At 44.1% G+C, this 27,753-nt stretch overlaps 1 protein-coding gene across 1 annotated transcript in view; it reads right to left on the bottom strand.

Annotated features, from left to right (window-relative positions):
• CCDC81 (coiled-coil domain containing 81) overlaps nucleotides 1-27,753 on the bottom strand; it is a 136,994-nt gene that overhangs the window by 1,905 nt on the left and 107,336 nt on the right. Inside the window, exons 13-15 of the mRNA XM_082246822.1 lie at nucleotides 21,497-21,575; nucleotides 5,970-6,196; nucleotides 2,188-2,313 (exon numbers count right to left, since the gene is read on the bottom strand). Coding sequence (XP_082102948.1) covers nucleotides 2,188-2,313; nucleotides 5,970-6,196; nucleotides 21,497-21,575 — 432 coding nt within the window. The remainder of the gene's footprint in view (nucleotides 1-2,187; nucleotides 2,314-5,969; nucleotides 6,197-21,496; nucleotides 21,576-27,753) is intronic.

Here is a 27,753-nt window from a genome sequence, read left to right as displayed (position 1 = left end):
TATAAATGAAGTTGCAGTTCAGTGAGTAAAATAAGTATTTGATACCCTACCAACCAACAATAATTCTGGCTCCCACGGACTGACTACAGTATGTGCTCATGTGGTACACTTTAATTTCAATTTAAGAAGGTGCTCCTAACTACAACTTGTTATGTGTATAAAAGACACCTGTCTACATAATCTCTTTCTTCTATTCAAACCTCACCAACATGGGCAAGACCAAAGAGCTGTCAAAGGACATCAGGGACAAGATTGTAGACCTGCACAAGGCTGGAATGGGCTACAAGACCATCAACAAGAAGCATGAAGTGGCCTAGCAACTCTCCAGACCTTAAAGTAATACCAAAATCTTTTCTGTTAAAAATACAATTATACTTACCTGCTCTGTGTAATGGTTTTGAACAGAGCAGCCCAGATCCTCCTCTTCTCAGGTCCCTCTTTGGTGCCCCTGGCCCCTACCTCCTGTTGAGTGCCCCCACAGCAAGCAGCTTGCTATGGGGGCACCCAAGGCGAGCTGCAGCTCCCTGTGTCCATTCAGACACGGAGCCACGTCCAGCCCCGCCCCTTTTTTCTGCTCATTGTCTCACTGGCTTTGATTGACATTAGCAGGGGCCAATGGTGCTGCCTTGCTATCTCAGCCAATGTCTTTTGTGCAACGTCGCTGGATCTAGATGGACCTCAGGTAAGGATTAGGGGGGCTGAGAGGGGAGCTGCACACAGAAGGCTTCTTATCTTAATGAATAGAATGCATTAAGATAAAAAAAATCTTCTCCTTTTACAACCACTTTAATCCTATAGAAAGGTTATAGAGGGAGCTGAAACTTCGAGTTGCCAAGCAACAGCCAACAAACCTTAAGGATTTAGAGGAGATCTGTAAAGAAGAGTGGACCAAAATCGCTCCTGAGATGTGTGCAAACCTGGTCAACCAACTGCAAGAAATGTCTGACGTCTGCTTGCCAACAAGGGTTTCTCCACCAAGTACTAAGTCATGATTTGCTTCGGGATCAAATACTTATTTTACTCACTAAACTGCAACTCAATTTATACCATTTGTTTTTTTCTGGATTTTTGTTTGATATTCTGTCTCTAGTTTTTTATCATAGGTGTATTTTAAATGATAAAGACTCCTTCATTTTTTTGTAAGTGACCAAATTACAAAATCTGCAGGGGATTCAAAAAAGATTTTCCCCACTGTAACTAACCCCACGCTAAGGGCCGATTCATACTTTATGCGGTAACAGACATTTTAATGCATAGTAAAACATCTGTCATCGCAGGGATACACAGGAAACAATTGTTTTCTAAGCGTCTCATTCACACTGCAACACAGCCCAGCATTGCGATGCAGTATGCTGCGGTAAAATGCAGACATGCTGCATTTTATCGCAGTGTACTAAGCTGAATCGCACTGCAATGTCGACAAGCACAGTGTGCTTCCTGACATTAAATTATATGAAGTGTACATTTGTACACTTCATAGTTACATATAGTTACATAGTTACATAGTTACATAGTAGGTGAGGTTGAATAAAGACAATAGTCCATCCAGTTCAACCTGTGTAGGTGTGTGTGGCTGTAATCATCTCACATAGCCCTGAATGTTCTGATCCTTGAGATGTAGGTCTAAGAGTCTTTTGAAAGCCACCATACTTCCCGCAGAAACCACCTCTTGTGGTAGAGAATTCCACAATCTTGTAGCTCTCTAACAGTAAAGAACCCCCCCACGTTGCCCGGGGTTAAAACGCTTCTCCTCTAATGGCATTGTATGCCCTCGAGTCCTCATGCAATCCCTTCGACTGAATAGCTGTTTTTCTATGCCGAGATCCCCATTGAGATATTTATAAATTGCTATCATGTCCCCCCTCAGGCGTCTCTTCTCCAGGGAGAATAAATTCAAATAAAGCTTGTACAAAACAAAAAAAAAATAAAAAAAGAGGGAGCCGTGTGATGTGCTGAATCGTGTACCACACTGTCCCTAGCGCAGCTGGCTGTGCAGCACTCTGGCTGCTCTGCGCTGTGGTGTGAATTCACCCTAAGTGATACAAGATGTACAGAGACATTACTAGTGTTTTTCTGCAGCAGCTGCCTAAGCAGTCCGGTTAGCTCTGTGTTTTGAATACTGCATCTCTTCAGCAGCTGCAAGGACACGGCTTGCCCATGCTGGGGTTATAGTGTGATTGAACTTACCGGATGAAGCGCCCTTCCTCCTGCTCCTTCCGTCTCTTCAACTCAGAGCTCTTGGACCAATCATCCTGCAACCCTTTCCTTATTCTCTGCATCTTCTCAAACTGCACCGCTCTATCAGACAACAACCTACAGGAAGGCAAGAAGAGCAACAATATTATTCTACAATCTATATTCTATTGTGACAATAAGGCTCGGTTTACACTGCTGCGACCCCAAGTTGTGTGACTTCCAGTGCAAATTTACATTGCAACTTGCTTGCATTCTCAATGCGACGTTGATGTTTTGCGACTTTGGCTAGTCATAGTATTACAGAGTGTGACACATATTAGTTAACTTACAAAACTCTTTGAAGTCGCAGCCAAAGTCGCAAACATAAGACAAAAAAAAAACAACTTCCTTGGGACTTTTGTGATTTTAACATTGCAATCTTTGACACTCATACTGCAAAGAAGACACAAAAAAGTAGTGCAGGAGCTTTTTTTTTTTGTTTCTGCAACTTGAGTTGCAGCAATTAAGACAACACCCATTGAAATAAATGTGGCTTTGATTGTTATGTGACTTTGTGCTGCATGTTGCAGCAAGTGCTATGAGAAGTTGCCGCAGTGTGAAAACTTCTATGAATACATGAATTGATTTTCTCTTTTCAAACCAAATGTATAAAAATAGGACCACTTATCAGCTGGTGTATGAAAACTGTGCAATAAAATAACGTTGCTGCCTGTAGGATCCAATTGCTGTTGGTTAGCTCACTTTTCAGTCACTTATAGGGCAACTCTGCGATTGTGGAAAAAAAAAATATTATAGCATAAGCAATTAAAAAAAAAAATAATATAGCAAAAAAGAATTATTTTTCTAAGAAGGTTCAAATAAAAAGCTAACCCCCTGCAGTGCTGTATCTTGGCCTAGGCCAACAAGGCCCAGGCCTAGGGCGGCACTTTGCAGGGGGCGGCAAAAAAGCTGCAACCCGCACGAAAAAAAAAAAACTGCCTCCACCTGGCTCCCGCACGAAAAGGGTCCCGACAGCTTGTGCTACACTTTTAGTATAGTGCCAGTCTTATGGGGCGAATTGGGCCAGAGGGCAGAGTCCAGGAGGCAAGTCAGTCTGGCAACCCCATAAAGCAGTCACACTGCTACCTGCCGGTATGATAATACCGGCCGGTGAGGACATTCGGACAGACCGACGACCACACTTAATACAACTGGCCCGACGGCCGCCAATGCTAATAAGTGCGGCACTGCAGCCTAATGCTCCACCTACCCTCCTCTGCCCCCAGGTATGGCAGGCATCATGTCAATATAATTTAATTTCTTTAAACATCCTTGTCCTTGAGCGAGCATATTGAATTGCATCATATACAAATAAGACTTTTAATTGTATATGATGACAATAATATTTTGGACCTGCTTACCTTTATATGTGCTATCGCAATATGTCACTGGATTACTTTTAGGATATTTGGACTTTTGTTTTCTGCCACTGATTATTTCACTTATTTGTATAATGACTCCGGACTTCCTATTCATTATACAAATAAGTGAAATAATCCTATGATTACAATCAGTGGCAGCAAAGTCCAAATTTCTTAAAAGAAAGGAGTAATCTTACTAATCCCGTGAAATGAGGCTGTACTAATGGGCACTGATAAAGCTGCACTGATGGCCACTGATGAGGTGGCACTAATAAGCTGCACTGATGGGGCTGCGCTGATATGCTGCACTGATGTGCGCTAATAGGCTGCACTGATGGGAACTAATATGATGGTCATTGATGAGGCGGCAGTGGTACGTACTGATAAACTGCACTGATGGGCACTAATGAGGCAGCAATGATAAGGCCGCACTGACATGCGGCACTGATGGGCACTGATGAGGCTGCACTGATGGGCACGAGGCGGCACTAATAAGCTTCGCTGATGGGACTGCACTGATATGCTGCCCTGATGGGCACTGATATGTTTCACTGATGGGCACACTGATGGCCACTGATGAGGCTGTGTTGATGGCCTCTGATGAGGCTGCACTGATAAGGCAGCACTGATGGGCACTGATATAATGCACTGGTGGCCACTGATGGGGCTGTATTGATGGCCTCTGATAAGGCCGCACTGATGGGCAGAAATGAGGCTGCACAGATGGGCGCTGACGAGGCTGAACTCATGGGCACTGATAGACTGTGTTTGTGGTCTGTGGTTTACAGATGACAGGGTGGGTCATAAACAGGAAGGGGTGTGGCCTTTACAGGAAGGGGTGTGCCATATTTAAATTAGGGGGTGCCCAAGTTTAGTCAGGCCTAGAGCAGCACAAAACCTAAATACATCACTGACTCCATGTGTGGTCAACTTTTAACCAAAGCAACCTCTTACTTACAGTTTCCATTTTTTTTCTCAGTTTCAGGCAACAAATCGAAATTCTGGTGGCACTAGACTAAATATCACTGAAATGTCTGTTGAAAGGCATTTTACAAATGATTTTCAATCATCAGGCCACTCAAAGCTAAAATTCTGTGAAGGTTTGGCCCCTTTCACACGGGCTTTCCGATTCGGTCTGCCTGTCAGTTTTTCAGGCGGACCTGATTGGATGCTCCATGCACCTCTATGGAGCAGCGGATGTCAGCCGATCTCCGCTGACACCCGCTGCTATCCGATCTAATCCTGTCTGTGAAATCCAGATGGATGGAAACCCTATTTTCCATCCGTCTGGAGGATCGGATCGGATGGAATCAGATGACAACTGACAGGTGGTCCATTTTCATCCATTCTTCCATAGAGGAGAGCGGGGATCTGACAGCTCTGTCTCTGCAAATAAGCTGTCATCTGCCTGCTGTTTGAAAGGGGCCTTAGAAACGTGGATGAAAAAAATATTGTCAGATGGGATTATTGGCAAATGAGAAATACAGCTGGTAATCAATGCCTTGTAATGTCATGCCTGTATGAATGGAAGGCTGATACCAATAGCCCATCCATCAGGCACACAGAAACAGTATATAGACAGACTAGTGAAACTAAAGCTGGCCTGGCTATTGTATTCACACAGCCGGAGCTGCCGGCTGTGTAAATACCCCTACAGTGCCTGCATCTGACAGGCTCCTTTGACAAAACTGAATAGTACCTGCAGGCCATACACTGCTCAAATTTTGGACGAGCCAGGAGGAATCTTCTAAAATCCAAGCAGTTTATGGCTTTATTTAAACACTCAGGTTTTGTTTAGTTCCCCCGTTCTCAGCAGTATACACTTACTTCTCCTTTGCTTCCTCGCCACTCTGTTCAACAAAAGAAGCCAAAGCAAATACAGTGCTATTCATACCCCTTGACATTTTCCACCTTTTGTCATGTTACAACCAAAAACGTAATTGTATTTTATTGGGATATTATGTGATAGACCAACACAAAGTGGCACAGAATTGTGAAGTGGAAGGACGATGATAAATTGCTGAATACAAATGCATGCCACACTTATCAGATATTTATTTGTAAAAAAATGTAAAAACAATTTATAATTTTCCTTCCACTACACAATTATGTGCCACTTTGTGTTGGTCTATCACATAAAATTCCAATAAAATACATTTAGGTTTTTGGTTGTAACAAGACAAAATGTGGAAAATTTTAAGGGATATGAATAACACTGTATTTGCTTTGGCTGTTTTTGTTGAACAGAGTGGCGAGGAAGCAAAGGAAAAGTAAGTGTATACTGCGGAGAGCAGAAATCTAAATCCCAATTTTTATTGGGCTTGCCTTTCAAAGAAACCTTCTGTTGTGCTGTAAAATGAATATTGTACTTACAGCTCTTTAGTAGACTGCAGCATGTCTGACTCCTTCCTCTGCTGCACCAGATCATTGAGTACAGCCAAGCGCTTACGTTCTGCCGCGGTTTGCAGCTGGTGCTTAGAGACCTCCTGTGCCCGCCTTTTCTTTTCTGACAGCTTTTCATTGGTCATGTCATTCAGTCCAAATACCGGCTCTGTAATTTCAGGTTCAGGAGGGGGAGCAAAGCTTGGTTTCATTTTGACCTGTGACAATGGTTTAATAGGATTTCTTAACTCCTTGTGTGAATATTTGCATCAATACTATATTATGTCATATGGTTCCCACACAGCGGCAGTGCTTCCACATTACTTTCTTAGAAAGAATGTTTTCCTCATTACTAGGAAGCAGAAAACCTGCAGTAGAGGAAACTCTATTGAGAGAAATATAGGGGCTGCTTTTGCTGACCTCCTGAACAATTTTAGTTTCCTGACATAACCTGGCTTTCTAAATCCCTAAACCAGAACAAGCATGCATGACTTAGTGACAGGAGTGGTAAGAAAATGACTGGTCTGTATACTTGTTTTAAGTAAGTAACTCAGAATGCACTAAAGCTAAAGAATAAGTATGACAGCCAGGCAGATAGCAATTTCAGAACAATCCTTCAATAGCAGCTCACATAGTTCTCTTAGTACAGTTCTCCTTCAACCAGTATAAGAGAACAATGCTAATTATCTCACCTCTATTAATTTTGCACCATTAATGCATGGAAGGTCAGAGTTGAGCATCACTGTATACAAGTATGGTTTGCAGTGATACTAAATTTCACCAGTAGGTGGCACTGCAGGTAAAGTCTGAAAACACCTTCTGAGCACATTGAAACACTATTATTCCTCTTATTCCCATATTTATATACAGGGCCATCTTTAAAAATCGTGAGGCTCCATGCAGTCTGCCTGATAGCGCCCTCCCCCCACTACAGACTTCCTGATAAGGGACAGGGACAAGAAGGGACTTTAAATACCTTTTTGTGCATGCACATTAATCCCACCAACCGCGGCCCCAAGCAATTAAAGTAGAAGTCCACCCTAACACTAAAATCCCTGCATCTACAGACCTCCATGATCTAACACTAACCTATCTAGCCCTGTAAAGAAGAAATTAGTATACATACCCTTTTAGAATCCGATCCGACCTGATCCCACGCTGAGCTGTCAGCGGCGGCTTGTGGAGGCGGGTGCAGAAGACACAGCTGACAACGGAAGCCCCATAGTAAGTCTATGGATGACATCACTTCCCATTCATTTCACAGCCGTTGTCGGCCGTGTCCTCTGCAGAGCTTCTGCCGCTGGAGACTGGATCAGATCGGCTTCAAAAAAGGTATGTACACCGATTTCTTCTTTACAGAGCTAGATAGGTTAGTGTTAGATCATAGATGTCTATAGATGCAGGGATTTTAGTTTTAGGGTGGACTTACATTTTAAATAAATGGTCCCTGGGTTGTAAAGGCAGGGGCCAGGGATATAGAGGGGACTATATACAAATTTTCGGGGTCAAGCGGAGTAATCCTCCATGTTGTGGCTCCTGACAATTAAAGTTCAGGCCTGCCCTGATGAACTGATATAGAAGAAGAGGGTGGAAGTTTAATTTATTTTATAGGCGGCCACAGCACAGAGGATTACTCCTTCTGCTCCTGAAGATAATTAAATAGTCCCCTCTCTGTCCCCAGCCCTTGCTGCTAAACTTATGGGACCCAGGCTCGGTATAGAAGGGCAGGCTCTACCCCCCTATCAGTGGCCTTGTTCATATTCATATACAGCAGGTAAAATAAGTATTGATCGCATCACCATTTTTTTTTTAGGTAAATTATATTTCTAAAGGTGCTATTGACATTACATTTTTACCACATGTCGGTAACAACCCATGCAATCCATACATACAAAGAAACCAAAACAAGTAAGTTCTGAAATGAAGTTATGTGTAATAAAATTGAATAACACAGGGAAAAGGTATTGAACACATGAAGGAAGGAAGAAAGAAAGGTGCAAAAAGGCAAGAAAAGCCAAGACACCAGCTATCAGAAATTAGAAAGCAATCCTGCCCCTTGCCAGTGCAAATTAAAATCAGCTGGTTCAGTCTCAACTGATGGTCTATAAAAAGGTGTCTCATTACCAAGGTGTCACACAAGAAACATCTCGTGATGGGTAAAAGCAAAGAGCTCTCTCAAGACCTTCACAACCTTATTGTTGCAAAATCTTAAAATCTACAGTACTGATGGCAGTGGTTATAGAAGGTTTTTTAAACTGCTTAATGTCCCAGTGAGCACTGTTGGGGCCATAATCCAGAAGTGGAAATGACATCATTTCACCATAAATCGACCAATACCAGGTGCTCCTTGCAAGATTTCTGACAGAGGGGTGAAAAGAATTATCAGAAGAGTTGTCCAAGAGCCCAAGGACTACTTGTGGAGAGCTTGAGAAAGACCTGGAATTAGCAGGCACAATTGTTTCAAAGAAAACAATAAGTAATGCACTTAACTGCCATGGCCTGTATGCACGCTCACAATGCAAAACTCCACTGCTGAAGAAAAAGCATATTAACCAGTTCTGGACTGGAAGGTCTTACCCCCTTAATGACCAGGCCATTTTTTGCAATTTGGCACTGCGTGACTTTAACTGGTAATTGCACAGGCATGCAATGCTGTACCCAAACTAAATTTATGTCATTTTTTCCCCCACAAATAGAGCTTTATTTTGGTGGTTTTTTATCACCTCTGCAGTTTTTATTTTTGGTGATATAAACGAAAAAAGACAGAAAACTTTGAGAAAAAATGACATTTTCTACTTTTTCTTAAAAAAAAATATCCAAAAAAATAAATTTTAGTTATACACTCAGGCCAAAATGTATTTAGCTACATGTCTTTGATAAAAAAAAATCTCAATAAGCGTATAGTTATTGGTTTGCACAAAAGTTATAACGTTTACAAACTATCGTGTAAATACTGGAATTTACGCAGCTTTTACTTTCTGACTGCCTATCTCATTTCCTGAAGTGCTAAAATGGCAGAGCAGTACAAACCCCCCCCCTTATTACCTGTTTTTGAAAAGTAGACACACCATGGAATTGCCTGAGAGGCACGTTGAGCCCAGTGAATATTTAATTTTTTTGTCACAGGTGTTTGAAAAATTAGACATTTTTTTTTACACAAAGTTGTCATTGAAATAATATATATTGCTCACGCATGCCATGGGTATATGTGGAATTACACCCCAAAATACATTCTGCTGCTTCTCCTGAGTATGGGGATACCCCATGTGTAAGACTTTTTGGCAGTCTAGCCACGTACAGGACCCCGAAAACCAATCACTGCATTCCGGCTTTCTAAGGTTTTGTAATCGTTGATTTAACTTCTCACTACCTATCACAGTTTTGGAGGCCATGAAATACCAAAATAGTACAACCCCCCTCACCAAATCACCCCTTTTCAGTAAGTAGACACCCTAAGCTATTTGCTGAGAGGCATGTTGAGTCCATGGAATATTTTTTATTTTGACACAGGTTTTGGGAAAATTACAATTTTTATTTTCTTTTTATACAAAGTTGTCATTTAAATGATATATTGTTCACACATGTCATGGGTATATGTTAAAAGACACTCCAAAATACATTCTGCTGCTTCTCCTGAGTATGGGGATACCCCATGTGTAAGACTTTTTGGCAGTCTAGCCATGCACAGGACCCCCAAAACCAATCACTGCCTTCAGGCTTTCTAAGGGCATAAATTGTTGATTTTACTCCTCATTACCTATCACAGTTTCGGAGGCCATTAAATGCCAAGATAGCACATGACCCCTTTTCAGAAAGTAGACACCCCAAGGTTATTTTTTCAAAGCAGAGGTCCTACAAAACAAAATGGTGGGTGTTTAATTTTTTTATGTCACATGGTATGTCACATTGTATTTGCGCATAGATTTTTTAAACGCAATTTTTGGGGAAAAAAGTCACTTTTTTTAATTTTAATGCACAAATACACTATATATTGCCCAAATGTTTTTGTAAAATATAAAAGAAGATCTTATGCCAAGTATATAGTTATCAAAAATGAAATGCTTTAAAATTGCACACACTGGTGCAGCGCAACAAACTACGTACATTTTTAAAAGCCCTTAAAAGCCTTTACTTTAGATGTACAGAGGAGGTTTACTGCAAGAATTACTGCCCTCAATCTGACGTTCGCAGCGATACCTCACATGCATGCTGCAATTGCTGTTTACATATTTTTGTGAGGGAGGACAGGGGTGCTTGAATTTTTTTTAATTTTTTTTATTAATATTTATTTTGCTTTTTTATTTTATTTTGACACCTTCCCTTTCATTTTTTTTAAAATAATTTTTATTGTTATCACAGGGAATTTAAACATCCCCCATGATAGCAATACAGTTGTGTTCAAAACTATTCAACCCCCCAATGCTGTAAATGGTTTTAGGGAATTTAGTGTACATTTGTAATTGTATTCAGAATGAAATCCTACAAGGACTTCTTAAAGAACTATATGCAACTAAAATTACATCAATTGGTTTTGCAATACAGTAGTAAATGTTTCTTTTGTGAATTCTTCATTGACACAATTATTCAACCCCTTAAAGGCTACCACTCTGAAGAACAGAGGTTCATTGAAGTGTTTTCAATCAGGTATTGAAAACACCTGTGGATGTCAGGCAGCAGCAATAAAGCCTAATAAGCACCAATTAGGCAGCTTTAAAATGACTGTGATACTCAGCTCCTTCTAGACATTTACTGGTGTGGTTACAAACATGGTGAAGTCAAGAGAATGGTCCAGGAAGACAAGAGAAGAGGTGAGTACTCTTCACAGGAAGGGCAATGGCTATAAGAAGATTGCAAAGATGTTAAACATACCAAGAGACACCATAGGAAGCATCATTCGTAAATTCAAGGCAAAGGGCACTGTTGAAACGCTACCTGGTCGTGGCAGAAAGAAGATGCTGACTTCGACTGCTGTGCGCTACCTGAAGCGTCGAGTGGAGAAAAGTCCCCGTGTGACTGCTGAGGAACTGAGAAAAGATTTGTCAGATGTGGGTACTGAAGTTTCTGCTCAGACAATACGGCGCACACTGCGTAATGAAGGCCTCCATGCCAGAACTCCCAGGCGCACCCCCTTGCTGTCTCCAAAGAATAAGAAGAGTCGACTGCAGTATGCCAAAAGTCATGTGGACAAACCACAGAAGATTTGGGATAGTGTTCTGTGGACTGATGAAACAAAATTAGAACTGTTTGGGCCCATGGATCAACGCTATGTTTGGAGGAGGCCTATGAAGAAAAGAACACCTTGCCTACTGTGAAGCATGGCGGGGGGTCAATCATGCCTTGGGGTTGTTTTGCTTCTGCAGGTACAGGGAAGCTTGAGCGTGTGCAAGGTACCATGAATTCTCTTCAGTACCAGGAGATATTGGATGACAATGTGATGCAGTCCGTCACAAACCTGAGGCTTGGGAGACGTTGGACCTTTCAACAGGACAATGATCCCAAGCATACCTCCAAGTCCACTACAGCATGGTTGCAGATTAAAGACTGGAACATTTTGGAGTGGCCATCACAGTCACCAGACTTAAATCCGATTGAGAACCTCTGGTGGGACTTAAAGAAAGCAGTTGCAGTGCACAAGCCTAAGAATGTGACTGAACTGGAGGCTTTTGCCCATGACGAATAGGCGAAGATACCCGTAGATCGCTGCAAGACACTTGTGTCAAGCTATGCTTCACGTTTAAAAGCTGTAAAAGGATGTTGTACTAAGTACTAAGATTGAATGTTACTTGGGGGTTGAATAAAACTGATAATGATGTGAGCACAGAAAAGACATTTGTGGTTATTTCATTATAAATGTTATGTTATATTTGTCTGACCTACACGTGCCTCTTCGATTTAATTGTAAGCAGGATGACTGAATGATCAAAATCAATGTCAAACTGGCCAAAACAATTAATTTCAGTGGGGGTTGAATAATTTTGAACACAACTGTATGTAGTGATAGGTACTCTTTTAAAAAAAAAAATGGTGTCTATTAGACTTTAGATCTCTCCTCTGCCCTTAAAGCATCTGGCCACACCAAGATTGGTGTGATAAGATGCTTACCCAATGACGCTGTTTATATCTGGGGAAACCGAAGTCATGAAATGCTCGTAGCTTCCGGTATCTTAGGCCATAGAGATGATTGAAACCATTCTGTTCTCCAATCAGCTCTATGGTCAGCTGACGGAACCACCGCCTGCACTCTCGGTTACCCGGTGGGACGGAAGAGCCTGAAAAAAACGTGGAAGGCGGCAGGAGGGGGGGGGGGGGGGTTGTCCCCTCCCACGGCTTGTAAAAGCAGTCTAGTGGCTAATTATCTATTAGGATTGCTTTTACATGAAAGCCAGCCGCTGGCTGTAGAAAAACATACCAGAAATTGTGTGGTATGCCCACAATTAGACCTCCCAGCATCCACCCACTTCTAATGATGGACATACATACAACGTTCTTTTTTTTCATTCAGCCCATCGGCTGAAAGAAAAAAAAAAAAAACATTGCAGATTCCTCCCTTCGCATTGATCAATGTGGATGAAGAAATCTCTGCCAAGAAAAGTGTTAAAAAATATATGGCGAAGCATAGGGAAGATCCCCCCTCTGTGTTCACACCCCATCCCCTATGCTTTGCCATATATGCTCTTTTTTTTTTTTAAATGTGGTGATGAAATCACCTCTTACAGTGCTGCAATCATTGATTTACGTATATGCTGAGAGCAAACGCTGTTGCTGTCAGAATAAACAAATCAGTGCTGCAGCTGATGGGTGTACCTGCAAAGCAAACAATGGTTAACAATAAAACACAGTAACAATAAAACAATACAATATAATAGTATACAGTGCAGTAAAACAGTAGAATGGTGGTATCTGCAAAGAAAACTATGGTTAACAATGAAAAACAGTAACAATAAAACATTACAGTATAACAGTATATTATAAAGTACAGTAAAAGTAGAATGAGTAGAGTAAGAACAGAAAATTAACTCAATAAAACTACAACTGTTTTTGGCTTTTTCATTTTTTTTTATTTAATTTTTTTTTTTTTACACTTTTTTTTGTTACTGTAAAAAAAACTGTTCCGGGCTAGGGTCTCTCAAAATGCGAAAGCCATCCAACATCTTTCGAGACCCTGTGTGAAAGTGTGCCCTAGACTATGCAGTGCTGTACCCTATACTAATACTCTAATAGTGTGTGGTAGCGAAGGAAACAGTCCCCGATACAGAGACCAGGTTGGTTAGGACAGAAGGGACAAAAATAGCGGGTGTCATGCCTATATCTGCGTTTTCTACAGACAGGACATCATCTTTGGAATGTTCATTGGGTAGGGGTACTAGGAAGGACATTCGGAAAATGCCTCTCATGGAGCCGGCTCACTCCATTTGGATTGTGAATTTGGGCCACAGCACCTTCTGGATACAGAAGGACTGTGATGATCTCTTCCTGGAATTTTAGGAAGGATCCACTTCTTCCTGACGCTTAATATAGCACATAACCGTTCAGCAGGCCAATTGGAATAAGTATACAGACACTTTTCTGTACCAGCGTCTAGCCTTACGGGCAATTAAGTACGGAGCCATCATCTGGTCATTGAAGTCCACCCCTCCCATGTTAGGGTTGTATTCGTGGACACAGAGGGGCTTCTCAACAACACCAGTCGCAGTTGCAATTTGGTCTGTCCTATCTGCGTGAATGGAGGACAGAACGAAAAAATTTGCTGTGTCCCTCCACTTCACTGCAAGCAGTTTATTACACTTCAAGCAGGCTCTGTCCCCCCATCTAAGTTGGGAATCTACAAGTCGTTGGGGGAAGCCCCGGCGATTAGGTCGCACGGTGCCACATGCGCCAATTTCAGAAATCAGTTCCCCTAATGGAAGTTACACTAATACAGTAAGCAGTAAATTAGCTGTATACTGTATATAATGTACACTGTGACAGGGAGTGAAAGGGTTAACTGGGGGGTGATCAGGGGTTAAATATGTGCCTATGTGTACTGGTGTCAGTGTAGTGCTTGTGTACTCAAGGTAGATGTTCTCTCTTCTCACGCTGGAACCAAAAAGGGCTCCAGGAGAGAAGATTGCATCATTTCCTGTGCCTGTGTTCTTACATTACACAGGCACAGGACGTTCTGCAATTGGTCAGAACCGATCACCAGGTCCAGGCCAAAAATCTAGCTAAAAGCTAAAAGCTGGACTAATTGTTTCTAAATTACAAAATATGGCAGGAAAAAAATGTGTGGGAAAGATGTGTTATGTCATCTTGAGCTAAACTGCTTTTAAACTGTGTGAAAAAGTTAAGTAGAAAAAAAGATATTAATAAAAGTGCAAAACGCAAAAATAGCTCCCGGAGTCTATTGCTGCCAGATAGCCCATGTGAGCATGCTCCATACCAAAAAGTAGGCAAAAAATAACGTTTTTGAAAACGTTAGCGGGCGGTATAGTGCATTGCGCTAGCGCTAATGCCGAAAATCGTGGTAAAACGGTGTTAATCCGGCGCTAATTTTTTTTTTTTTTGGATCCTCCTTTCACATTAGACATGGGAACATAGATAGGGATACCTGAGCACATATATATATTATATTTATATATATATATATATATATATATATATATATATATATATATATACATACATATATCTATCTATATATATATATATATATATATATATATATATATATATATAGATATAGATATATATCTATATATATGCAAAAACCAATATATTATTGTTACTTCCTATAACTAACCAACCCAAAAATATATTAATTTCACACACATACAATGTTTTATTTTTGGGGAGAAGCCATATTAGTGTTGCTTGTCATATAGAACAACAGAGAAAGTTGTAGGTAGTTCAGGGATTTGAACAACCAAATACACTGTTGCACGGCAGATTGGCTAACGACTTAGCCACCTGCTCAAGAGAATTTTGAAAAGCATGTGTGATTTGTGATTTCTTCCCCCCAAAAAAATAAATAAATAAAAAAAAAAACAAAAAACAAAAACCTCAGAGACTACAATTCCCAACTAATTAACCTAGTTTAGTGAAACTGTATAAAAATAACAAATTTATAAAAATAATCCTGCACGCTGGAAATTATATATAGGTGTAAAAAACATTTATTTCTGTGAAAAATGAGTATTTTAAATATACATTGATAGGCTAATAAACTATCAGTGGCATATATTATGAAATAAATGTAATGAAGTGATTATGGTTTGTTTAAATTGTGTTTTGCAAAATGTTGCAATTATGTAACCAAAATACAACTATAGGCTCCATGTACACGGGATGCTAAAAAAAAGTCCCTTGAAATGCTGAAACTTTTAGGACGTTTAAAACGTCTGTTGTGTCGCGTTTGCACCCGCATTTAGCGAGCGTTTAGCGGGCGTTCGCGGGCGTTTGCATTTAAAACCGCCCACTCATACAGTCTTCACCAATGGGGATGTCCCAAAGCAGTGTAGACATGAGGGGTGGGAAACGCAACCATCAGAAAAAGGCAACGTAGTACCCATATCAGAGAAAGGAACCTTACATGAACAGCAAGGGAACCTTCTGGGCAACAAAAAGGCTCAACAGGAGCAACAACCCAGGAAAGCAAAAAACCAAGGGGATAAACAACCCCAACAGCCAGAGACCCACACAAAACCTGGGTTCCCTACGGTACTGCCGCACAGAGATCTCAGAGAACTTGCGGCCAAAGGAGGCATCAGCTGATGCCAGAACATCAATTTTGTAGAATTTGGAAAAAGTGTGCACTGACGACCAAGTCGCAGCCTTGCACACCTGGGCCACGGAAGCCTGATGCTGGAGGGCCCAGGACGTACTCACCGATCTGGTAGAGTGCGCCTTGACAGGGAAAGGTGGTACCCGTTCCCTCAACGAATAGGCCTGAACAATTGTCTGTCTGATCCATTTTGAAATGATTGCCGCAGACGCAGCCATACCCTTCCGAGGATAAAGAGAAAATCCGATTTTCGAAAGGATTCAGTCGACGACAGGTAAACCCTGATCGCCCTGACAACATCCAAAGAATGCAAGGCAATCTCTTTAGGATGCTTAGGATTCGCACAGAGCGAAGGTAAGACAATGTCCTCATTGATGTGAAACTCCGAAACCACCTTTGGAAGAAAGGACGGGTTGGGTCGCAAGACCACCTTATCCCTATGAACCACCAGGTAAGGGGAGCGACAAGACAACGCCGCCAACTCCGACACTCTGCGAGCAGAAGTGATCGCTACCAGAAAGGCAACCTTTTTAGAAAGCAGAGGCAACGAAATTTCCCTGATGTTTTCAAACGGGGAACGTTGTAACACGGACAGAACCAAGTTCAAGTCCCATGAAGGCAAGGGCTCCCTTCTAGGAGGGGCCAAGTGACGCACACCTTGAATGAAGGTGCGAGTTAAAGAATTAGACGCCACAGGGCGCTGAAAAAGAACAGCCAGTGCAGACACCTGGCCCTTAATCGTGGCCAACGCAAGGCGCTGGTCCACACCAGACTGAAGGAAAGCCAACACTCTCGCCACCGAGTATGAACGAGGAGAGAAGCCCCTGGACTCACACCAGGCAAAATAAGCTTTCCACGTTCGGTAATAAATCTTACCAGACGAGGCTTTTCTAGCCTTGATTAAAGTAGGAATGACCTCTGAGGAGAGACCCCTGTCTCTCAGGACCTAGCTTTCAACAGCTAAGCAGTTAAAGCCAGCGACTGTAAAGCAGGATGGAAGATCGGTCCCTGAGACAGCAGATCTTCCCGCATTGGCAGTCGCCATGGAGGCTCGACAGCCATGTGAACGATGTCCGCGTACCAGGACCGGCGTGGCCAGTCCGGTGCCACCAGAATCACCGAGGTTTGTTCCGAGGCCAACCTGCGAAGGAACCTGGACAACAACTGAATTGGAGGAAAGGCATAGATCAGGCGATACTGATGCCAAGGCACTACCAACGCATACGAGGCGTCTGCCAGAGGGTCGCGCGTTCTTGCCACGAACCTTTCCACCTTGTGGTTTAGCTGAGACGCGAACAGATCCACATCCGGGGATCCCCACTTCGCACACAGCATTAGAAATACCTCCGGGTGCAGGGACCATTCCCCCTGGTCCAGGGTCTGGCGGCTCAGATAATCTGCCTGCCAATTCTCCACACCCGAATTGTGAACTGCCGATATCGCCGGGACATGAGTCTCGGCCCAAGACAGAATACTGGTCACTTCCTGGGCCGCCCGGGCACTCCTGGTGCCCCCTTGGTGGTTGATGTATGCCACTGCAGTGGCATTGTCCGTCTGCACCCGCACAGGACGGCCCTGAAGACGATCCGACCAATGGAGCAGGCACAGCCTGATCGCTCTCAATTCCAATATGTTTATCGGAAGGGAGGATTCCTCCTCCGACCAAGTGCCCTGGGCAGATAGGTTGCCCAGGACGCCACCCCAGCCCGACAGGCTGGCATCCGTGGTAATCACCGTCCACAGTAATGGCCGGAAAGACTTCCCTTCCGAAACAGCCGGGGACTGAAGCCACCACAAGAGATCCATTCTGGTTTGGTGACTCATAGACACTCTCCCTTCCAAGGACTGAGGTAGTCTGTCCCATCTGGCCGGGATCTCCGCTTGGAGAGACCGCATGTGAAACTGTGCAAATGGTATCGCCTCGAAGGCCAATACCATCAACCCCAGGGACCGCATACAGGCCCTGAGGGACCTGACCTCGGACTGCAGGGTCCGGAGCTTGTCCTCCGGCAGAAACACCTTCGCTTGAGCAGAGTCTAGAACCATTCCCAAATACAGGAGACGAACCGAAGGAGATAAGGTCGACTTCTGAATGTTGATGGTCCAACCGAACTCCTGGAGCGTCTGGACCGTAGTGGACAGATCGCGCAGCAGGCTCTGATTGGCACTCGATCTTAACAGGAGATCGTCCAGATAACCCAAGACCGCAATGCCTGTGCCAGTAACAGGCCCAGAACAGGCGCCAACACCTTGGTAAAGACCCTTGGAGCCGAAGCGAGACCAAAGGGTAACGCCACAAACTGATAATGATCCTCCGCGATAGCAAACCGGAGGTATCTCTGATGACCCTCGAAAATGGGGATGTGTAGATACGCATCCTTCAGGTCGATAGAGGCCAGGAATTCTCCCGGACTCAGAGAGGCCACCACCGAGCGGAGCGATTCCAATGCGGAACTTTCGAACGCGCACAAAGCGGTTCAGAGCTTTCAAGTCCAGATTCGGACGCACTTTGCCCTCCTTTCTGGGCACAGTGAACAGATTTGAGTAAAACCCCCGAAACCTGTCCCGATGAGGCACCGGGATGATTACCCCCTGAGTGAGGAGATCCTGCACCGCTTGATGGAGATCTTGTAACCGCCCTGGGGTCAAATGAAGATTTGAGGGAAAGAATCTGTCTGCCGGCCGTGAAAGAAATTCAATCTTGTACCCCGATCGGATGATTTCCTGAACTCACCTGTCCTGAACTCGGAACAGCCAAGGTTGGAGGAAACCGCGCAAATGTCCCCCCACCCCTGAAATGGGTGAGGGCGCCCCCTTCAGGCAGAGGCGGACAGAGTTGCGGCACCAGCATGGATTTTTGTTTGCCGGCCCAGGGCTTTCTCTGGCCACCCTGGCCCTTGAAGGGTTCCCCTTGTACTGTGTCTTGAAGGCACGAAAGGACCCCTGATTAGGTTTAGAGGCGGGACCCCCCTTGCCGCGGAAAAACCTGCCTTTGGGATTCTGGGGAAGCAGAGTGCTCTTGCCCCCAGTGACTCCCTTAACCAATTCATCCAGGGATTCACCAAAAAGGCGAGACCCCGCATAGGGAATGTAAGCCACCGCCTTTCTAGATTTCTGGTCAGCTCTTCAACCATATCAGACGACGGTTCAGCACCGCGACACTGGACAGGCGCGCAGCCAAAGGGGCCTCATTCAAGGCCGCATCGCACAAATACATGACCCCTTGATAAATCTGGTCCACCATCTCCACGGTAGTGGGGGAAGCAGAATCAGCCACGAAGGTGCGTCGGAGCACCTTGGTTCAATCCGCGACAGCCTGAGCCGCCATGACAAAGGCGAAAATAGGTTTGAGCAGGGAACCTGCCACCACATAGGAGTGGCGGGCAAGTGATTCCAGCCTCCTATCCGTAGGATCCCGAAATACCGGAGAATCTTCGGTAGGAACCAGAGTAGCCTTGTTCAATCTGGCCACAGTGTGATCCACTTGAGGAGCCACACACCAGCGTGCAACCGTAGAAGACGCAAAAGGATAGAGAAGTTGAAACCTTTTAGGCACCGTCAAGGTGTGTTTCAAATTGCGCCATTGCTCAATCACTGTGTGATAAAACTCAGCGGGGCAGGGAAAAACCTGCGCCGTCTTGCGGGTTCTGTGTGTACCAAAAGATGACACAATGCCCGGAGGATTGGGCTCATCCTCTAAATGCAGTGTTTCTTTAATGGCAGAAATCAGCACGTCCATAGCTGCGCGTTCCTCTGGCGTCCCGGGGGGGAATCATTCACCCCTGCAACCTCCGCCTCCCTCTCAGACTCTTGCGGGTCCTGAGAAGAGCGAGACCCTGAAAGGGGTACGCTACCTACAGCAACCATGTCACATTCAGAATCAGAAGAAAAAGAAATCCTAGGCCTTTTTTTAGCAGCACGTTCAGTCATCAGCACATCCATTTTGGACACCAAAGTCGCCACAACAGCAGCCAAATAAGTCAGAGTAGAGGATTCAGAAGAACTTGAATCCCCCACCAAGGTTGGAGGGAATTTGCTGTCCTGGGAGTCCATTGCAAAAAAAGTGTCTTTTTTTTTAAGGTACTGGTCCTTTAAGAGCGCCGCGGACCCTGCAGCACACTGCTACAATGACTGTGGAACACAGACCCCCCGCAGGTAGGTTTAGGGGTCAAACATTTAGGTCTTCTTTTTGACAATAAAAAAAAAAAAACCTTGCAGTGATCAAATACCACCAAAAGAAAGCAATATTTGTGTGAAAATAATGTCATACATTTGTGTTAGGTACAGGGTTGCATGACCGGGCAATTGTCATTCAAAATGCAACAGTGTAAAAAGCTGAAAATTGGCCTGGGCAGGAAGGGGTGTAACTGCCCTGTAAGGAAGTGGTTAACTATTGAAACATGGGAATAAATATTCCATGGGTAATCATGCTCAGCTCAATGGTTTAGTGGTTAGTGTTCCTGTCTATAAGCACTGCAAGCATGAGTTCAAATCCCAAGTGTGCCATCACCTCCTTAAATTTTAGACAACTGTAAATAAATACTGAAACTTGGCAAATGCATAATTGCACCCTGCACATATGCATGTCTGTTTCTTGAATATACATGGCCATTGACATGCAATTTTAGGTGATGTAGCCAATGTATTACTATGGGGCCAAAAAAATAATGACCCACAACTGTGAGCACACAGGGTGTTATCATGGTTGGGCCTTGAACTCATGACCTAGTAATCTTTGTCTATGAACATAGCCCACTACACCAAAGTGCTGAATACAATCAGGCCTGCCTGAAAGTTTCAGATGAATAAAGAATGAAGATTGCTAATTAGACAGCTGTGTAGTCTGCTATTAGTAAATCTAAAGGTTAAAACACATAAGATACATAACTATACCTTAAAATTAAAATAAACCATAATAGATGACATTGCTGTGTAATAGTGATTCAGAACAGACAAATTTCCTTTTATGAAAAACACAAAGGGATTTTGGTTAACTCCAAACCCAAATTCAGTCTTAGTTAACTCCAACTCCGAATTCACTAAAGCAGCTAGTTGAAGGTTTAACTCCAGCCACAAAAAACCAGGAGAATTTCTATCTAAAAAGAAAAAATTTGCCAGGACCAGAGATCCCAGCAAGGAAATAGGTCCTTACTCCTGACTAGGCAAAAAAAAACGGAGTACCTATAGCAGGAAAAAGGGAGTATATCCCTTGGGACTGCCCACTGGCGTAGTCAGATTCTTTTTCTGCCTAGTGTCCTACTCCTGTAAGGGGCAGTATAACCCAATGGGTATGAAGATCAGGTGCTGTGTCTGTCAATGAACAAAAGAGAGATCTATGGAAAGAACGAAAGATCAGAGTTCATAGAAGAGGCCCATGGATCCTTGTTTGTGTGGAAGAATGGGCCAAAATCACACTTTAGCAATGCATGCGACTAGTTTCTCCATACTGGAGGTGTCTTGAAGCTGTCATTACCAACAAAGGATTTTGTAAAAAGTATTAAATAAATTTCAGTTAGCGTGTTCAATACTTTTTCCCTGTGTCCTTACATTTATTACATATAACTTAATTTTTGAAATTATGTGTTTTGGTTTCTTTGTATGACATGGTGAAATTTGAATATCAATAGCACCTTTAGAAATATATTTACCTAGAAAAATGGTGACAATTTCAATACTTATTTTACCCACTGTATATACACTATATATATAAAAATAACACCTCTACAGATAAATATTTAATATATTAGCCCTCAATTACCTGCGTGTCCAGGGCGCTCTTGTAAGACAGCATCAATTCATTCTTCCCTCTTAAATATTTTGTTCTTTGAGCTGCCAGTCTATAGAAAATAATACAGCCATATAAATTAATATTCATTCCAATAATTTGTCAAAAAATTATTAAAAAGGGTGAACACATTTTATTTATTAGTTATTTATTCCAGGTATTTATTTAGCGCAGACAAATCACTCAGTGCTTTACATACGATTCATTCACATCACTCCCTGCCCTCGAGGAGCTTACAGTCCACGGTCCCTAACTCACAAACGTACATGCATAAACATTCTAGGGCCAATTTGGACAGGAGCTAATTCCACTACCAACATGTCTTTGGAGTGTAGGAGGAAAGCAGAGTATCCAGAGGAACCACACTCAAAGACAGGAAGAAAATGCAAACTCTACGCAGATAGAACAGATGGTCACATGTTCCTATAGGAAAATCAGGACCCCCTTCTTTGTGCTGATGATCCCTTTAGCGATAACTAAACATCTACATAGGGCAGCCTTTCTCAACCTTTTCAACACAGAGGAACCCTTGAAATACATTTCTGGTCTCAGGGAACCCCTGCTAAAAATTAAAAATCTCATGACACATTGGTGTGACAGTCAGTGGGACTCTTATCATCATTGGGAAGAATTACCCCCTCACAGATAGCTAAAAGGAACAATGGTGTCATTGGAAACGTATCTGAGAGGCAGAAATTGCCTATTGCGCAAGGAACCCCTAGCAACTTCAGGAGGAACCCTAGGGTTCCACGGAATCCTGGTTGAGAAACCCTGATATAGAGGAATCAGGACCTTCTTTCCTCTGCTGGTGATCCCTCTAGTGATAACTAAGGATCTGTATAAGGGAATCAGAACCTCCTTCACCCTGCTGGTGACCCCCTCTAGTGAGAATTAAAGATCTACATAGTGGAATGAGGACCTTCTTCCTCTTGTTGGTGATCCCTCTAGTGACCAGTGGCGGCTGGTGCTCAAAATTTTTTTGGGGGGGGGGGCGCAAACAGAAAAAATCTAATAGGCATTGCTTTGCGGCAAAAAATTGCATGACTTTAAGGTCACAAAAGTGTGAAAGGGGGGAGTTACTACAGCATGCCCCCATTCAATGCGGAGTTACTACAGCATGCCCCATTCAATGCAGAGTTACCACAGCATGCCCCCATTCAACAGAGTTATCACAGCGTGCCCCCATTCAATGCAGAGTTACCACAGCGTGCCCCCATTCAATGCAGTGACCAGCATGCCCCCCATCAATGCAGTGACCAGCGTGCCGTGCCCCCATCAATGCAGTGACCTGCGTGCCGTGCCCCTAACAATGCAGTGACCAGCGTGCCGTGCCCCCATCAATGCAGTGACCAGCGTGCCGTGCCCCCATCAATGCAGTGACCAGCGTGCCCCCCATCAATGCAGTGACCAGCGTGCCGTGCCCCCATCAATGCAGTGACCAACGTGCCGTGCCCCCATCAATGCAGTGACCAGCGTGCCGTGCCCCCTTCAATGCAGAGACCAGCGTGCCATGCCCCCTTCAATGCAGTGACCATTTTGCTGTGCCCCCTTCAATGCAGTGACCAGCGTGCCGTGCCCCCTTCAATGCAGTGATCAGCTTGCCGTGCCCCCTTCAATGCAGTGACCAGCGTGCGTGCCCCCTTCAATGCAGTGACCAGCGTGCCGTGCCCCCATCAATGCAGAGACCAGCGTGCCGTGCCCCCTTCAATGCAGTGACCAGCGTGCCGTGCCCCCTTCAATGCAGTGACCAGCGTGCCGTGCCCCCTTCAATGCAGAGACCACCGTGCTGTGCCCCCTTCAATGCAGTGACCAGCTTGCCGTGCCCCCTTCAATGCAGTGACCAGCGCGCCGTGCCCCCTTCAATGCATTGACCAGCTTGCCGTGTCCCCATCAATGCAGTGACCAGTGAGGCTGCATTGATGGGGCACTGGTGAGGCTGCATTGATCTGGCACTGGTGAGGCTGCGGGAAAAAATGTTGGCAAATACTTACTTCTGCTTAGAGCCAGTGCTATCACTAGGTGAACTAGGCAGCCGCACAGCCACGGTCACTGGTTTTCCTACTCTTTGGCGCAGGGGTGTAGATAAGGGATGGGGGGTCCAAAACTCCCCCTTCCCAGAGCGAACATCAATGTCACAGCAGCTACGCTAGTACAGCCTTTTAGCTGTGGGTGCCGCACTGCAACACAACAATCTGTCTTCTCCATGCTGTTGGTCAGCAGGGTGGCCTGGTAGGACAGTTAATACAGATCATCCCATAATACAATGTACAGTGGATATAAAAAGTTTATACACCCCTGTTAAAATGTCAGATTTCTGTGATATAAGAAAATTAGAAAAAGATAAATCGTTTCAGAACTTTTTCCACCTTTAATGTGACCTATAAACTGTACAACGCAGTTTATAAACAAACTGAAATCTTTTAGGTGGAGGGAAGTAAAAATAAAAAACTAGTGAGGCTGCATTGATCTGGCATTGGTGAGGCTGCATTTATGGGGCACTGGTGAGGCTGCATTGATCTGGCACTGGTGAAGCTGCATTGATCAAGCACTGGCAAGGCTGCTTTGATCTGGCATTGGTGAGGCTGCATTGATCTGGCATTCGTGAGGCTGCACAGATCTGGCATTCGTGAGGCTGCACTGATCTGGCATTCGTGAGGCTGCATTGATCTGGCATTCGTGAGGCTGAACTGATCTGGCATTCGTGAGGCTGCATTGATCTGGCACAGGTGAAGCTACATTGATCTGGCACTGGGGAGGCTGCATTGATCTGGCACTGGCAAGGCTGCATTAATGGGGCACTGGTGAGGCTGCATTGATCTGGCACTGGTGAGGCTGCATTGATCTGGAACAGGTGAAGCTACATTGATGTGGCACTGGCGAGGCTGCATTAAACTGGCATTGGTGAGGCTGCGTTGATCTGGCATTGGTGAGGCTGCGTTGATGCAGCACTGGTGAGGATGCGTTGATGGGGCACTGGTGAAGCTGCATTGATCTGGCACTGGTGAAGCTGCGTTGATCTGGCACTGGTGAAGCTGCGTTGATCTGGCACTGGCAGGGCTGCGTTGATCTGGCACTGGTGAGGCTGTATTGATCTGGCACTGGTGAGGCTGTATTGATCTGGCACTGGTGAGGCTGTATTGATCTGGCACTGGTGAGGCTGCAGTGATCTGGCACTGGTGAGGCTCCAGTGATCTGGCACTGGTGAGGCTGCATTGATCTGGCACTGGTGAGGCTGCATTGATCTGGCACTGGTGAGGCTGCATTGATGGGGCACTGGTGAGGCTGCATTAATAGGGCACTGGTGAGGCTGCATTAATGGGGCACTTGTGAGGCTGAATTGATGGGGCACTGGTGAGGCTGAATTGATGGGGCACTGGTGAGGCTGCATTGATGGGGCACTGGTGAGGCTGTGGGAAATAATGTTGGCAAATACTTACCTCTGCTTAGAGCCAGTGCTATCACTAGGTGAACTAGGCAGCCACACAGCCACGGCCACTGGTTTCCCTACTCTTTGGCGCAGGGGTGTAGATAAGGGAGGGGGGGTCCAAAACTCCCCCTTCCCAGAGCGAACATCAATGTCACAGCAGCTAGGCTAGTACAGCCTTTCAGCTGCAGGTGCCACACTGCCAAACACCAGCCTGTATTCTCCATGCTTCTGGTCAGCAGGGTGGCCTGGTAGGACAGTGAATACAGATCATCCCATAATATAATGTACAGTGGATATAAAAGTCTATACACCCCTGTTAAAATGTCAGATTTCTGTGATGTAAAAAAATTAGAAAAATATACATAATTTCAGAATTTATTTCCACCTTTAATGTGACCTATAAGCTGTGCAACTTGGTTTATAAACAAACTGAAATCTTTTAGGTGGAGGGAAGCAAAAATAAAAAATGAAAATAACATTGTTGCACAAGTGTGCACACCCTTAAACTAATACTTTGTTAAAGCACCTTTTGATTTTATTACAGCACTTAGTCTATCAGCATGGCACATGTTGACATGGCAATATTTGCCCATTATTCTTTGCAAAAAAACTCCAAATCTGTCAGATTGCGAGGGCATCTTCTGTGCACAGCCCTCTTCAGATCACCCCACAGGTTTTCAATCGGATTCAGGTCTGGGCTCTGGCTGGGCCATTCCAAAACTTTAATCTTCTTCTGGTGAAGCCATTCCTTTGTTGACTTGGATGTATGCTTTGGGTCGTTGTCATGCTGAAAGATGAAGTTCCACTTCATGTTCAGCTTTCTAGCAGAAGCCTGAAGGTTTTGTGCCAATATTGACTGGTATTTGGAACTGCACATAATTCCCTCTACCTTGACTAAGGCCCCTGTTCCAGATGAAGAAAAACAGCCCCAAAGCATAATGCTGCCACCACCATGCTTCACTATGGCTTTTGGTGATGTGCAGTGTTGTTTTTGCATCAAGCAAATCTTTTGGAATTAAGGCCAAAAACTTCAACCTTGGTTTCATCAGACCATAACACATTTTCCCACATGCTTTTGGGAGACTTCAGATGTGTTTTTGTAAAATTTAGCTGGGCTTGGATGTTTTTCTTTGCCACTCTACCCCATAGCCCAGACATATGAAGAATACGGGAGACTGTTGCCACACATACCACACATCCAGTACTTGCGAGATATTCCTGAAGCTACTTTAATGTTGCTGTAGGCCTCTTGGCAGCCTCCCAGTTTTCTTCTCGTCTGTTCATCAATTTTGGGGTGACGTCCAGTTCTTGGTAATGTCACTGTTGTGCCATATTTTCTACACTTGATGATGACTGTCTTCACTGTGTTCCATGGTATATCTAATGCCTTGGAAATTCTTTTGTACCCTTCTCCTGACCGATATCTTTTAACAATGAGATCTCTCTGATGCTTTGGAAGCTCTTTGGGGACCATGGCTTTTGCTGTAGGATGTGACTAATAAAATGTCAAGAAAGACCTACTAGAACAGCTAAACTTTATTTGGGGTTAATCAGAGGCATTTTAAATTATGGCAGGTGTGTATTGACTCCTATTTAACATGAGTTTTAATGTGATTGCTTAATTCTGAACACAGCTACATCTCCAGTCATAAGAGGGTGTGCACACGTATGCAACCACAAGTGTGCCGCCATCATTCCAACTAAATCTTCATCCCCCCCAGGCTTCCTGTCTTAGTGGGGGCGGGATGAAGCTTTGATGTGAGGAGAAGTTGCACACAAGATCCAGAACCAAATGCAGTGAGTGAAGGTTCTGCAGTGGTAAGGTACAGAAATTGTTTTGCCCTAGCAAAACTAAAGGAAAAACAGGGAGCTGCCTGTGCACTCATTGTAATACCACTCATATTCCTTTCCTTTTAAGGCCTAGTTAACACTGGCATTGAAAGCAGGCATTTGAGGGGCATTTTTAACACTCCTCAAATGCCTATGCAGTTGATAATATTTACACAGCTTGCAAAGCTGCTTGCTTTGGGGGCACTTAACAGGAGAGAGGGGCCAGGAGCACCGAAGAGGGACCAGCGAAGAGGAGGATCAGGGTTACTCTGTGCAAAACCACTACACAGGGCAGGTAAGTATACACGTTTGTTATTTTTAAGCAAAAAAAATAAAAAATAAAACGAGACTTTACAATCACTTTATGCCGCCTGTGGATGGTGCAAGTCAGCAGGTTACCATACTGTCTGGACAGACTCTGTCTAGGAAGGCATGTCAATGCATAAAGTGGCATTTGAATCCCTTCCAATCTCTTCACTGGCTTCTGCTTATCAAACGCATAAAAAATTGGATTTTTGACTTTCCATAAAATCCATTTCTCTGATGTTCATTGATGGACACAGCTCTCCATTATTCAGAACCACATGGTTATATTGCCCCCTACAGGACACTAGGCAGAAAAAAAGACTTGGCTACACCTATGGGCAGTCCTAGGTGGTATACTCCGCTCTCTGCTATAGGCCTTCAGTTATGTAACAAGCAGTGTCGGAAGTAATACAACACCATAGAGGGGTGGGTGCTATGTCTGTCAATGAACTCAGAGAAATGGATGTTATGGTAAGTCAAAAACCCAATTTTCTCTTTCGTTCATTGACTGACACAGTTCTCCATTATTCAGAACCACAAGGACATCCCCAAGCAGTGCCAAAATATGAGGGGTGGGACAACAGAAAATCCCAAGGTTAAACACAACAGCCAACCAGGTAACCAGGAGCTCAACAAAAAACAACTGGAGCCCAACCTGAACAACACA

Source organism: Pelophylax lessonae, assembly GCF_965119305.1.
Source record: "Pelophylax lessonae genome assembly, chromosome: 2".
NCBI classification, from domain to species: domain Eukaryota; kingdom Metazoa; phylum Chordata; class Amphibia; order Anura; family Ranidae; genus Pelophylax; species Pelophylax lessonae.
Note: the sequence above shows the minus strand (reverse complement) of the source record. Positions and strands in the feature narration are given on the sequence as shown.